Source organism: Pongo abelii, chromosome 10, assembly GCF_028885655.2.
Source record: "Pongo abelii isolate AG06213 chromosome 10, NHGRI_mPonAbe1-v2.0_pri, whole genome shotgun sequence".
Classification (NCBI taxonomy): Eukaryota; Metazoa; Chordata; class Mammalia; order Primates; family Hominidae; genus Pongo; species Pongo abelii.
In genome coordinates, this window is record NC_071995.2 from 7,043,209 (window position 1) to 7,056,663 (window position 13,455).

Below are 13,455 nucleotides of genomic sequence, written 5' to 3' on the forward strand. Positions count from 1 at the left end.
TAATTCCTGGTCTGTAGCCCTTCCAGATGTTTCCTAGCATGCCTCAATAAGTCACAGTAGTCATTGCCCATACTGTGTTCCTTAGTGGCCAGGCTAATCCTTGGAATTCACCCCAGATTTCTAATACTATTGTTTTTTTCCAGTCTGTTGCTCTATTCTGTAACCTGGTGGTAGTTTTAGCTTAGCTGTATTTACTTACCAGGGAAACGGATTATTCCATCTTCTTTAACTTCTCTTTCCTTGGCACCATTGCTTTGTGAATATAAGGCAATATGAATAGTAGGCTCAAGAAGAAGATGTGGCCAAGGAAATAGATGGATTTATACACCTGTGGAGAGAGAGGCCACTAAGGTAGACAGGCCTGGAGCGTCCCTTGCTGCCCGAGGTTGCAGTGAGTCCCTCCCAGTCTCACAAGTAGGCCTTCACTTGCCTTAAGCCATTTGTCCCACGTGAAGAGGCAGAAGGCAGTCATGGAGTAACCCATGAAGAGCCAGTGGATGGTCTGTTGCACCAAATAGTAGAAGGGCTGGAGGACAGTAATGGCGGCCAGGTTGCTCAGGGTGGGGCTCTCTTGAATGAGCCTGGCAGCCTGGGGAGGAAGGAGGAGCTCATCAGCATCTTTTCCCTTATATTCCCCTTCACCCCCACCCTGGAGGCCTACCTGTCTTTCCACAATAACAATGAGGAATTCCATCTGGAAGCAGACCAGGTATCCTGAGTGCAGGCCGTGCCAGAGGGCCAGGAATAGCAACGAGAGACCCTGAGAGAGTTCTTTATTTCCAAGGAACTTGAGTCGTTTGAAGAAGTAGCTGGAGAAAAGGGTGGGTGGGGCGACCCTCAAACTGACGTCCTTGCATCCCGCCACCTGCCTCTGGGTCCTCACCCTGAGGATTGGAGTGGAGTGCTGGTGGGCTCCCACGTGTAGCCCCCAGAGGGTACTGGAGGCAGTGCTGACTGATTACTTTTAGAGATGGAAAGCAGACCCAAGGTGGAGCTGGAGACCGTGTGCGCACGAGCCACTTGGTTCAGCAGCAGTGACTGAGTGCTGATGCCGAGATCAGTGGTGAACCAGACACTCTACTCAAGCTGCCCACACTCTAGTGGTGGGGACAAACAAGTAAAGCTGTTTATAAACAGGGCAGTGGAGGACATAAGTCCATTGGCAGAGCTGGAGTAACACCCAGGTCTTAACGCACTTTTGTATCTTGCCTTTTTTTCAAATATCACAGTAATGGTTTTTTTTGGGGGGGTATAGGTGGGGGTCAAAGTCAGTGTGAGCGACAGGGGGTTCTGCCCAGGTGGGAAAGACGCATAGGGGTGACATGGTACACCCTTGCCCTCCAATCTGGGAAGACAGTGGAAGGAAGGAACCAGGGTCCAGGCTCCCCACCAGCAGCTCACCGGGCCACCCAGGCGTTGGTGTTGATGTTGAATGAGGCAATGGTGCCAGTGAAGCGGGGGTTTGTTTCAAAGAGCCACACCTTCATGTTGGCACAGGCATCCCACTTTGCCTTGCCCTTTTCTTCAAAGCCATTGAAGCCCAGGCCCGTCAAAATGCATACTCCTTCCTGAGAGGGAATAGCTCAGTTAGGGCTCTTGCCACTCCCCACACCGGCCCCCATGGCTTGTCTAAATAGGACCCTGTTTCAACTTTTCTACTTACTGTGACCAGCCAACAGGTGACATATTTGTACAGCACAAACTTCCCCCAGATCAGCATGTACATGCAGCGGAACCAGAAGGGGTGGTTCTTGAGGGAAGAAAGCACAGTGCATTAGGGATATCGCATGACTAGGCAGTTTCTCTCAGCACTCTTCCTTTTCACACTTGTGGCTGGCTACTTCATACCTGCCTGAGTCCTGCTGCCAGATGCCCCCAATAGTCTGGCCTGATTGCCTTCACAACAGGCAGAGGAATAAGCAGAGGGCCTGGAGAATATTCATTCACCTTTCCCTTGGAGAGCCCCAAGGGCAGCACTGTGTTTAACTTCTCTACTGTTTGCCTTCGTTGGCAAAGTGTTCGGAATGAGCATTTGGAATGTTAAGTACGGAGGGGCCCATATTGGATTTTAATTTAAGGAGAGAAACCTGCCCAGAATTACTGAACTGTTTTCAAGCCTTTCAGCTGGGCTGGAGCAAAAGCCAGCACTTCCCCGCTTCCCTTGCTTTCTGAATTCCCTAGAAGTGCCCAAATGTATCAGTCAAGAGAAGAAAATAGGATGGAGAATCAGAAGCTGCTGTGCTCTGAGGGGTCACGTGGATGTGATAAGGCAAGCTAGGAGCGGCTCCTAGAGAAGGCAAGGGGTGCTAAATGTGCACCTGGCACAGCCCTGTGCCCGCGAAGGTCATTCAGTGCTGGCTGATGAACGTGTCCCGGCACGTCTGGCATTGACACCAACTCACAGATCTAGAGCGAAACCAACATGCATTTGTAGATGATATTTCCTACTTCTCTGCTATCTATAGGGATCCTTGCCTGTCCATTTTCTAGCTCTGGTGCAGTCATGCTGCTGCTGCTTTAGTAGACACTCACGTCATAGTCTTCAGTGAGGAGATAGTCTTCTGTGATGTGGGGGCTGAGCAGTGTGTAGCCCACTAGGTAGAAAAGGCCCAGACTCAGGCGCTTGAGAGCAGGAATGATGCTGGAAAGGAACGAGCGAAGTTCCTGGTCACAGAGAGCAGAGACTATTCCCTTCACCCTCTGACCTTCAGTTATGGAGAGGAGTGTTTAGGGGTGTGGTTGTCTACCTGGAATGGGATGAGAAGCTCTGCTGCCCAAAGTGTTTCCTGTTTCAGGGAAAGATTTCTATGGCTGGTTATGAGGAATGGGGACTGCAAACCTCTAAGAGTTGTGGGAAAGTCAGGGCAGCAGACAGTGCACCAGTCTTGTGTTTACCCCTCAGGGATGCTACTGATCTCAAGGTCTTGCCAGGTTTCACAATTTCCATTGGGACTGAAAACCCAGTGGAGGTAAGATAATACAAATAACCACTTTGAATCTGTTCCTTCATTTCTTGGTTGAATTGATGCTGAAACACAGGATGGACAAGTTCTCAGTGAAGGAATTCTTCTGGCAATTAAACTTTTTTTTTTACCATTTTAATTTTTATTTTCTAGAGACAGGGCCTTGCTCTGCCACTCGGGCTAGAGTACAGAGGCATAGTCATTGCTCGCTGTGGCCTTGAACTCCTGGGCTCAAGCGATCCCCCTGCCTTGGCCACCTGAGTAGCTGGGACTATAGGCATGTACCACCTTGCCTGGATAATTTTTTTTTGTAGAGATGGGGTCTCACTATGTTGCCCAGGCTGGTCTTGAACTCCTGGCCTCCAGTGATCCTCCTGCCTTGGCCTCCCAGAGCGTTGGCATTACAGGCATGAGCCACTGTGCCCTCCTACATTTCCTACTGATAAACAAATATTTTTGAGACAGGATTTTGCTATGTCGCCCAGAATGGAGTGCAGTGGTGTGATCAAAGCTCACTGCAGCCTTGACCCACCTCCCCTGGGCTCAAGCAATCCTCCCACTTCAGCCTCCTAAGTAGCTGGGACTACAGATGCATGCCACTATGCCTGCTAATTTTTGTATTTTTTTGTAGAGACAGAGTCTCTCTATGTTGCCAGGCTGGTCTAGAACTCATGGGCTCAAGTGATCCTCCCACCTTGGCCTCCCAAAGTGCTGGGATTATAGAGGTGAAACCACTGTGCCCAGCCTCTATCTACCTACCTACCTATCAACCTACCTACCTACCTATCAATCATAAATATATTTCATATATACATGAAAATAGGCTTTAAAGGCAGAAATGTGACTGGTTCAGGCAAAATCCTATGGCATAAATGTGGATTTTTATGTTTGTACCAGTGTTAGAATGGATAACTGGAAGAACCCTAAACTAAAAAGGGCCCACTCCTGGCACAGAGTGCCTGTTACAACAGTCCAGGGCCTGCATGACACAGGTCTCTATGCCAAGGTCATGCTGGAGAATGCAGCTTTCAGAAGAGTCACTTCAGAGTGAATGAAATACCTACATGAACATCTGGACCAAGAGGAGCAATTACCTGTTTGGTATCTTTCCTGGTATGTCAGTCAACTCTCCCTGTACCAGCTTCATGTAGTGATTCATTGAGAACTGGGGCCCTACCAAGAAGGCCCCGTAGAAGTAGGAGAAACCAGCAACTTCCAGCAGGGAAGGAACACCACGTATGGCATATTTCTGTTGCTCAGAGGACAAGGAATTCTATGCCAAGAAGAGAATGCATGGTTCAGGATAGCCTTGAATCTCCCCACAAGAGACAGTTTGAGTGTTCCCCACCCGTGTGCCCCACTGACTGGGGTTCTTCAAATAGCCTTCTCTTTGGGGGATGACAAATAGTTGCTTCTTATGGAAATGCGTATGTGTGTGCATAGCTGGCTGTTGCTGCTTTAGCAGATGCCTTGCTGGCATTGATCTCTGGACTTTGTGCAAGAGCTGGATCCTGGGCAAATTAGATTTGTTGATCCTTGCTCAGTGCTATCTGAAAGGGAGATTGCACAGGCTGGGGAATGAGGGAGAGGCTCTTCTGTGGAATTTGGGTTCAGTCTTTTGTTAACAACCTTTTTCTTCCCTTTCATTAAGTCTTGAACCTCTCTGCGGATGAATGGGTACTTACCTGATCTTTCCCTCCGTCAAAGTAGTCAACAGCCAAACCTGAGCAGAGAGAGAACGGGTGGGTAGGGTGGTGGGAGAGGACACTGAGGATGTGGCCTGTAGACTGAGTGCAGCCAGAAGTGTATGGCGGGGGGGGTGCCGAGGAAGTTTTTAGTGAGATGGGGGAGGGACCTACATGTAAGGAAGGCAGGCAGTGACCATCACTCACCAATCAGCTTCAAAGTCAGAACACAATGTGGCATTGTCCACTTGATATCGTAGTTGCCGGTGGCTGTGTAATAATATCCAGCCAGAAGGTAGGCCTAGGAGAGGCAGAAATATTTATTCTAGCATCACTACTATTTCTTCTCCCTGCTCTGAAATTCAATGTTCTCTTTCCTTTTTCCTTTCTCCTCATCCCATCATTAAAAGCCTTAATAAATTCCTACAAATGGAGGTGCTGAAAACCTGTAATGGGAAGAGTGTTGCTCAAGGCTTCTTGGCAAAATGAGGGCTAAACTGAGATGAGAATTTAGATGCCGGGACCACAGGTGCATGCCGCTCCACCCGGCTAATTTTTAATTGTTTTTGTTTCACCATGTTGCCCAGGCCGGAGGGCTAATTTTTGTATTTTTTTTGTAGAGATGGGGTTTTACCATGTTGCCCGGGTTAGTCTCAAACTCCTGGGCTCAAGCAATCTGACTGCCTTGGTCTCCCGAGGTGCTGGGATTACAGGTGTGAGTCACTTTGCCTGGCCTAGGCTTAGGTTCTTTAGCTCATTCTAAGTTGCTTTTCTGTCTTGCCTTCAAGTGACTCTGCTCCTGGATAGTAGGCTGAACCAAAGAGCCTAATGGCACAGTATGCAAAGGGTTAGCTGGTGGCCCTTCCTTGAGGCAGGCAAAGAGTTACCATTACAATCTGTGGATGGAACACTTGGGGCCTGTGACAAGCCACCTACCTGAAGTCATACTGCTAAGTGCTGGGAGAGGGGTTACAAATTAGGTCTGCTAATTTCTATACCACAGTCCCCTGCCTACCCCTGTCCCCTGAACTGCTGTCAGCTGTAGCCTGAGCTGCTAAGGGAAAGACGTTTACCATCTGGAAGCAAAAGGTAGTGAGGACGGCAGTGATGGTGCGGCCCATTAGTCGAAGGATGAGGAACTGAAGCACAATACATAGCAGGGAGTGGTAGAGCTGGTTTCCTGGATGCAAGAAGAGAGAATTTAGCCTGGTTTTTACACTCCCACCCATCCTGAGACTTCCAATCACAACGTAATATATAAAGAAAAAACGTTGGCATCAGGATCTTTTTTTTCAGAATAACCTCATGTTTTGGAGGAGAGGATGGAAATTAGTTATTAAAATAAAAAAGATTATTAGAGTGTTATTTTATTTCTTTTCTTTTTTTGTTTGTTTTTTTAAGAGATGAGACTTGCTCTGTTGTCCAGACTTGAGTGAAGTAGCTCAATCATAGCTCACTGCAGCCTTGAATTCCTGGGCAAGGGCTACCACGCCCAGCTTGTTACTGTATTTGTGAATGTCTGAAGTGAAGAATGAATCTAAGTGGGGATTGCTTGGCTCGGTCATTCAGTTACATCCACAGCAGAGAGAAACTGAGGATTCTTTGTTGATGAGGTATGGCAAGGGTAACCACCCTCAAAATGTTTTTATCTGACAGAGGAATGTACATAAAAGAAAAAAAGGAAAAGTTAAGCTGTGTTCCTCTTCATACAACCCTCTTTGCAAGTGGGAGCATTGTAACTTCCCTACCTATTAGATTCTCTCAAGGAAATTTTGTTCAAGTCTGTTCCTTCCAGGTTCCCACTAATTGCAGTGCCACTGCTAATTTAGTTTACTCACCAAAGTTAAAATAAGCAATTGAGAGGCCTGTAAAGGTATGGAAGAGGTGGATGAGGTAGCTCTCCTTGTAGAAAAGGTAATGCCGATAAAACAAAGCAAAGGGGTAACCTAGATGGGGAAAAAGATAAGAAGAGTGTTATTTGTGCCTGGTGCCATCCCAGTTTGGTTTGGAAGTTTATCTGGCATGAAACGCAGCCTAGAGGGAGAGAGAGAAAAAAAAAAACAAACAACATACATTATATGGATGGCAACAGAGAAGGCAATAACGGTATCCCCAAGAACCAAAAGTTTTTTTGTAAATACAAATTTTGAACTAAAGATATTAATATTTGATTGAGGCAATATAAAGCTGGGTCCTAAGACTAGGTTTCATTTATAGCTTATGAACTATTGCCAGACATTTTCTCTTACTTGAATTCTAAAAAATGATACAAGGAAGCTAGGCATGGTGGCTCCCATGTATAATCCCAGCACTCTGGGAGGCTGAGGCAAGGGGATTGCTTGAGCCAAGGAGTTCGACACCAGCCTGAGCAACATAGCGAAACCCTGTCTCTATTAAAAAACAAGATACAAAGATTTGAGTGTACCCATCTATACTCCAGAAACACTCATTTACACTTTGTGATCTATCTTACTAGCACAGTATTATCAGATTATGAGGAAAAATATAAATTAATATCAGGCTAAATACTGGAATTGCTGACTGCATATATAGCAGTTACAAGATATGTGGAGATACTCCTCACAGTCTGTAATTTGGGCATCAACCAAGTTATAAAATCCATATAAGTATACTGGAAAAATGTCTTCTAAAGCCATGATTCAGAGTATAGTCCAAAGGCCATGAGTGAACCACAGAGGATCTCCTGATGGGTCATGAACTGATTATACACGGCCAAGGGATGCTTATTGAATTAAAAACGGTCAATAACATTTGGTATTCCTAAACTAAAATTAGCATATTCCATGGCTTTACTGCAGACTCACCTTCAGTGTTCTATCTAGAGGTCTGGCTGCCATGCCTGGCAACATTCCCACTGCACTAGTGCATATGTGGAGGATGGGAATCTCTCAACTGCTTTTTGGAAAGACATTCTGCCTATTCTTTCATTGATTATTCTCTTGAGTTGGTCATGGTTTATACTTTCTGCAATTCTTGCTTTTATTTTTATTTATTTTGAGACAGGGTCTTGCTCTGTCACCCAGGCTGGAGTGCAGTGGCACAATCATCGCTCACTGCAGCCTTGACCTCCTGGGCTCAAGTGATCCTCCAACTTCAGCCTCTTGAGTAGCTGGGACCACAGGTGCTTGCCACCATGCTGGCTATTTTGTAATTTTTATGGACATGAGGTCTCACTATGTTGCCCAGGCTGGCCTTGAACTCCTGGGCTCAAGGAATCCTCCTGCCTTGGCCTCCCAAAGTGTTGGGATTACAGGCGTGAGCCACTGTGCCTGATGAATTGCTGCGATTCTTGCTTTTAAATTATGTAAGGGCAGTTTTTATCATGGGCAATAGTTTACTGTGAGTTTGGTTAACTCTAAAACGCTTAGAACAGTAACATAAATTAATTGCTCAATTATTTGTTAAATAAGTGAATGCACACAATCATGTTATATGTCGGTTTCTGTCCTTCTAGTCATTTTTCCCCCATACATAAAAAAAAAAAAAAAAAAAAAGTCCGGGCGCGGTGGCTCATGCCTGTAATCCCAGCACTATGAGAGGCTGAGACGGGCGGATCACGAGGTCAGGAGATCGAGACCATCCTGGCTAACACGGTGAAACCCCGTCTCTACTAAAAATACAAAAAAAAAAAAAAAAAAATTAGCCGGGTGTGGTGGCAGGCGCCTGTAGTCCCAGCTACTCGGGAGGCTGAGGCAGGAGAATGGCATGAACCCGGGAGGCGGAGCTTGCAGTGAGCTGAGATGGTGCCACTGCACTCCAGCCTGGGCGACAGAGCAAGATTCCGTCTCAAAAAAACAAAACAAAACAAAACAAAACAAAAAACTGTACTGGCTGGGTGCAGTGGCTCACGCCTGTAAACCAAGGCACTTTGGGAGGCTGAGGTGGGTGGATCACTTGAGATCAGGAGTTTGAGACCATACTGGCCAACATGGTGAAACCCCATCTCTACCAAAAATATAAAAAATTAGCTGGGTGTGGTGGTGGGTGCCTGTAATCCCAGCTACTTGGGAGGCTGAGGCAGGAGAATCACTTGAACCTGGGAGGCAGAGTTTGCAGTGAGCTGAGATCATGCCGCTACACTCCAGCTTGGACAACAGAGCGAGACTCTGTCTCAAAACAAACAAACAAACGAACTGTACTGATGTGTGTCCTGCTTTTCCCACACAACAGCATATCCACCATTTGATCTTCCTGGTGCCAGGATCAACTGGTGGTTTTTTTTTGAGATGGAGTTTAGCTGTTTTTACCCAGGCTGGAGAGTGCAATGGCATGATCTTGGCAGCTCACTGCAACCTCCGGCCCCTAGGTTCAAGCGATTCTCCTGCTTCAGCCTCCCGAGTAGCTGGGATTACAGGTGCCCACCACCATGCCCAGTGAATTTTTGTATTTTTAGTAGAGACGGTATTTCACCATGTTGGCCAGGCTGGTCTTGAACTCCTGACCTCAGGTGATCCACCTGCCTCGGCCTCCCAAAGTGCTAGGATTACAGGCGTGAGCCACCACGCCTGGCCAACTGGTGGTTTTTTTTTTTTTATTGCTGTTCCCATAATGTGCTAGGCTCTTAAATTTATAGCTTCATGCAAGTATAGTTGACCCTTGATCAACACAATTTTGAACAGCATGGGTCCCCTAAGACTTCCCTCTGCCTCTGCCACTGCTGAGATGGCAACCCTTTGTCTTTCTCCGCCTCCTTGCCTGCTCAACCTGAAGATCATGAGGAAGACCTTTATGCTGATCCACTTCCACTGAATGAAGAGTAAACATATTTTTTCTTGCTTATGATTTTCTTAATAACATCTTCTTTTCTATAGTTTACTTTATGGTAAGAAATACATATATAATACAAATGACATACAAAATATATGTTAATCAACTTGTTGATGCTATTGGTAAGTCTTCTATTAGTAGTTAAGTTTTTGGAGAGTCAAAAGTTATATGTGGCCGGGTGCGGTGGCTCATGCCTGTAATCTCAGCACTTTGGGAAGCTGAAGCAGGCGGATCACGAGGTCAGGAAATCGAGACCATCCTGGCTAACATGGTGAAATTCCGTCTCTACTAAAATACAAAAAATTAGCTGGGCATGGTGGCACACACGTGTAGTCCCAGCTACTCAGGAGGCTGAGGCAGGGGAATTGCTTGAACCCGGGAGGCAGAGGTTGCAGTGAGCAGAGATTGCACTGAGCAGAGAGAACCACTGCACTCCAGCCTGGTGACAGAGCGAGACTCTGTCTCAAAAAAAAAAAAAAAAGTTATATGTGTGGGCCGGGTGCGGCAGCTCACAGCTGTAATCCCCTAGTTTGGGAGGCTTAGGCGGGTGGGTCGCCTGAGGTCAGGAGTTTGAGACGAGCCTGGCCAACATGGTGAAACCCCGTCTCTACTAAAAATACAAAAATTAGTTAGGCATGGTGGCAGGAACCTGTAATCTCAGCTACTTGGGAAGCTGAGGCAGGAGAATTGCTTGAACCCAGGAGGCGGAGGTGGCAGTGAGCTGAGATCACGCCATTTCACTCCAGCCTGGGCAATGAGCAAGATTCTGCCTCAAAAAACAAAAAAAAGTTTTATGAGGATTTTTGACTGTACAAGGGGTGGAATCCCATAGGCCCTGCGCTGTTCAAGGCTCAACTGTAATTAATTCTACAGATATCTTGTGGATTACTGGCTCATGTATTCATTCACCAAGTGTTTAGTAAATGCCTGCTATATGCCAGGTATTCTGTTTATGAAGCACGTAATTGCGGAGGAGGTGGCATGTGATGGTTCATTTTCTAGCTGGCTGAGATGATGGGATATAGGATCACTAGCTCCAGGGAGGTGAAGACATCTATGACCCTTTCAGGTAGATGAATGAGCAAGGAAATAGGATCAAGTCTCATACATTTCACATGGGCAGAAATTTGGCAGAGACAGAACACCAGGTTAGCAGCAAATATTGCTAAGAACTAGAGCCAGGAACTAGAAAGTATATAGGCTAAAAATCAATGCCTTCAATCTTTTGCTTTATTTTTACTTTTTTTTTAGTAATGGGGTATAAATAAAAAAATATAAAACAGAGTAGATAATTATCTAGAGCACTCATAAGTAAGTTCTAGATAGCTAAGTTTCTCTCTTTAAGCATGAAAACCCTTAACCATTTGGAATGCTCGAAATTAAAAAATACCACACATATTATTCTGCCTCTTTAAGTTGAATCTAATTTAACATTTTCTAGGTGTCTGGATCATATCTATTCCAGAGTAAAGTCATGATGGCTTTATGACGTTCTGAGGGATGTGAAATTGTCTGCCTGACTCTAACAAGGCCTACACTGTCCTGAGTTCTGAGTTCTTTCGTCCACTTCCTATAGCCTGTCTGTCCCTTTCCTTGCTACTCTGGGATCAACAGTCACCTCTTGAACTTTCGGGGTGCTTGGCAATAGTTCCTCTCCCTACTCCTAATTTATGGCAGGCCTTAGAAACCATAACCTTATTTTAAAGGTGTAAAAAAAAGATTTAAGACAAAAGCAAGGGGCTTGGGTGCCTTCCTTATGGACTTAGTGCATAGATAGGCCTGGTAACATCTGTTCTGGCCACTTAGAGGCCTTGTGTGCTATTTCTTGCTTTCAGGTGCGTTTTGCAGGAGGCGACGTTGTTGAGTTCCAAACAGGTGAGGTATTGCACACTAGCAAACACATGAGAAGAAGGTGGAGGAATTGGGAGAAAAACAAAAAGAATGCAGCAGGCCAGGTTAGCAGGAACGTTAAGACGGTGACAGAAAACAGCAAAGCCTGGAAGCAAGCCGCCGTGGAGAAGGAAGAACTGTGCTGGGGTGAGTTGCTGTGACAACCCAGGCTGATTTTGAGTATGTAAACACCAAACCTTGTTCTTGGCTGCCGCTCAGCTCAGCGGGCTTTGGAGCCTGGCTGCCCAGCCACCACTTCAGGGATGTGCTGTTTTTAGGGAGGGTGTGACCCTACAAGATGTTTCTGAGCCTTAATGCTTTTTTGTGGGAGCCAATGCTTAATATGGTTGCTAGAGTTACCTGAAGAATCTATAAAAAATGACCGAAGCCCCTTCTGCTCACCCTCCCACTCATCAGAGTTGGCTTCTGTGGGTCTGAGTGGGAAGGACTTCCACTTTTAACAGCATGAGACACGGTTCTGACAGCCCCACTAACATCCGAATGCAGGCCACAGTGCTCAGTCCTGAGAATAAAATTCTCAGCTTGGAGATTGGGGTTGATGCCTTACCTTTATTAGCACCAGATGGGTTTGTAACAACCCAGAGGTTTGTAAGAACTTGTTGGCCGGGCGCGGTGGCTAATGCCTGTAATCCCAGCACTTTGGGAGGCCGAGGCGGGCGGATCACCTGAGGTCAGGAGTTCGAGACTAGCCTCAACATGGAGAAACCCTGTCTCTACTAAAAAAATACAAAATTAGCTGGGTGTGGTAGTGCATATCTGTAATCCCAGCTCCTTGGGAGGCTGAGGCAGAATTGCTTGAACCTGGGAGGTGGAGGTTGCGGTGAGCCGAGATCACCCCATTGCACTCCAGCCTGGCAACAAGAGCAAAACTCCATCTCAAAAAAAAAAAAAAAAAAGAACTTGTTTGGCAGCACTGTAACTGTTCCTTCTTTTTGATTGTTTGTTTAAAGCAGGGCCTTCAGAAACTTATTAGCAGGCGAAGGATGATGACCTTTAGTACACTCCAAACCTGAGGATCTTCTACTAGAATGGGAGCTCTATAAGCCCTAATGCTAGGGACATTCAAAATGCTGTGGGTTTTTTTTTTGAGACAGAGTCTCTGTCGCCCAGGCTGGAGTGCCCAGCTAATTTTTTGTATTTTTTGTAGAGACAGGGTTTCACCGTGGTCTCGATCTCTTGACCTCGTGATCCACCCGCCTCGGCCTCCCAAAGTGCTGGGATTACAAGCATGAGCCACCGTGCCCGGCCAATGCTGTGGTCTTTCAAGCAGCTGCTGGGATACATTTAATTTGTACAAGCCCTCTTCAGGGGTTGTAGTCAAGCACAGGGAGTGGATAGAACTGTATTCTTCAGTCTCTGGACTTCACTCAGTTCCAAGTGCTGTTTGTGTCAGGGACCAGATCTATCACAACGTGCATTGTTAGCGGGAACATTTTCTTATTTCCTGTACAATAGTTGTGAGATTACTTATTAATCCTAAAGTTGTGAGGTTTCATCTGAAGAAACAGAAATGGGCTGTGTTCCATTAAGTCTGGTAAATCTGGGAGTGGTGGCTCACACCTGTAATCCCAGCGCTTTGGGAGGCTGAGATGGGAGAATCACTTGAACCCAGGAGTTTGAGACAAGCCTGGGCAACATAGCAAGGCTCTGTCTCTACAAAAAATAAAAAAAATAGCTGGGTGGGGTGGGTGGCGTGTGCTTGTAGTCCCAGCTACTTGAGAGGCTGAGGCAGGAGGATCACCTGAGTCTGGGGAGACAGAAGCTACAATGAGGTACGATGATGCCACTGCACTCCAGCCTGGGCAACAAAGTTGGTTTTTTTTGAGACCCTGTCTCAAAAATAAAATAAAATAAAAAAAATAAGCTGGGCGTGGTGGCTCACGCCTGTAATCCCAGCACTTTGGGAGGCTGAGGCAGGCGGATCATGAGGTCAGGAGATCGAGACCATCCTGGCTAACATGGTGAAACCCTGTCTCTACTAAAAATACAAAAAATTAGCCGGGCGTGGTGGCGGGCGCCTGTAGCCCCAGCTACTCGGGAGGCTGAGGCAGGAGAATGGCATGAACCTGGGAGGCAGAGCTTGCAGTGAGCCGAGATCGTGCCACTGC

At 46.4% G+C, this 13,455-nt stretch overlaps 1 protein-coding gene across 1 annotated transcript in view; it reads right to left on the reverse strand.

Annotated features, from left to right (window-relative positions):
• The window catches only part of LPCAT3 (lysophosphatidylcholine acyltransferase 3), a 42,227-nt gene that overhangs the window by 750 nt on the left and 28,022 nt on the right, over positions 1-13,455 (reverse strand). The window contains exons 2-12 of the mRNA XM_002822828.6: positions 6,487-6,594; positions 5,722-5,828; positions 4,856-4,949; positions 4,649-4,686; positions 4,058-4,236; positions 2,533-2,641; positions 1,664-1,750; positions 1,402-1,568; positions 662-809; positions 431-589; positions 200-328 (exon numbers count right to left, since the gene is read on the reverse strand). Of these exons, the coding sequence (XP_002822874.3) occupies positions 212-328; positions 431-589; positions 662-809; positions 1,402-1,568; positions 1,664-1,750; positions 2,533-2,641; positions 4,058-4,236; positions 4,649-4,686; positions 4,856-4,949; positions 5,722-5,828; positions 6,487-6,594 (1,313 nt within the window). The 3' untranslated portion in view covers positions 200-211. The remainder of the gene's footprint in view (positions 1-199; positions 329-430; positions 590-661; positions 810-1,401; positions 1,569-1,663; positions 1,751-2,532; positions 2,642-4,057; positions 4,237-4,648; positions 4,687-4,855; positions 4,950-5,721; positions 5,829-6,486; positions 6,595-13,455) is intronic.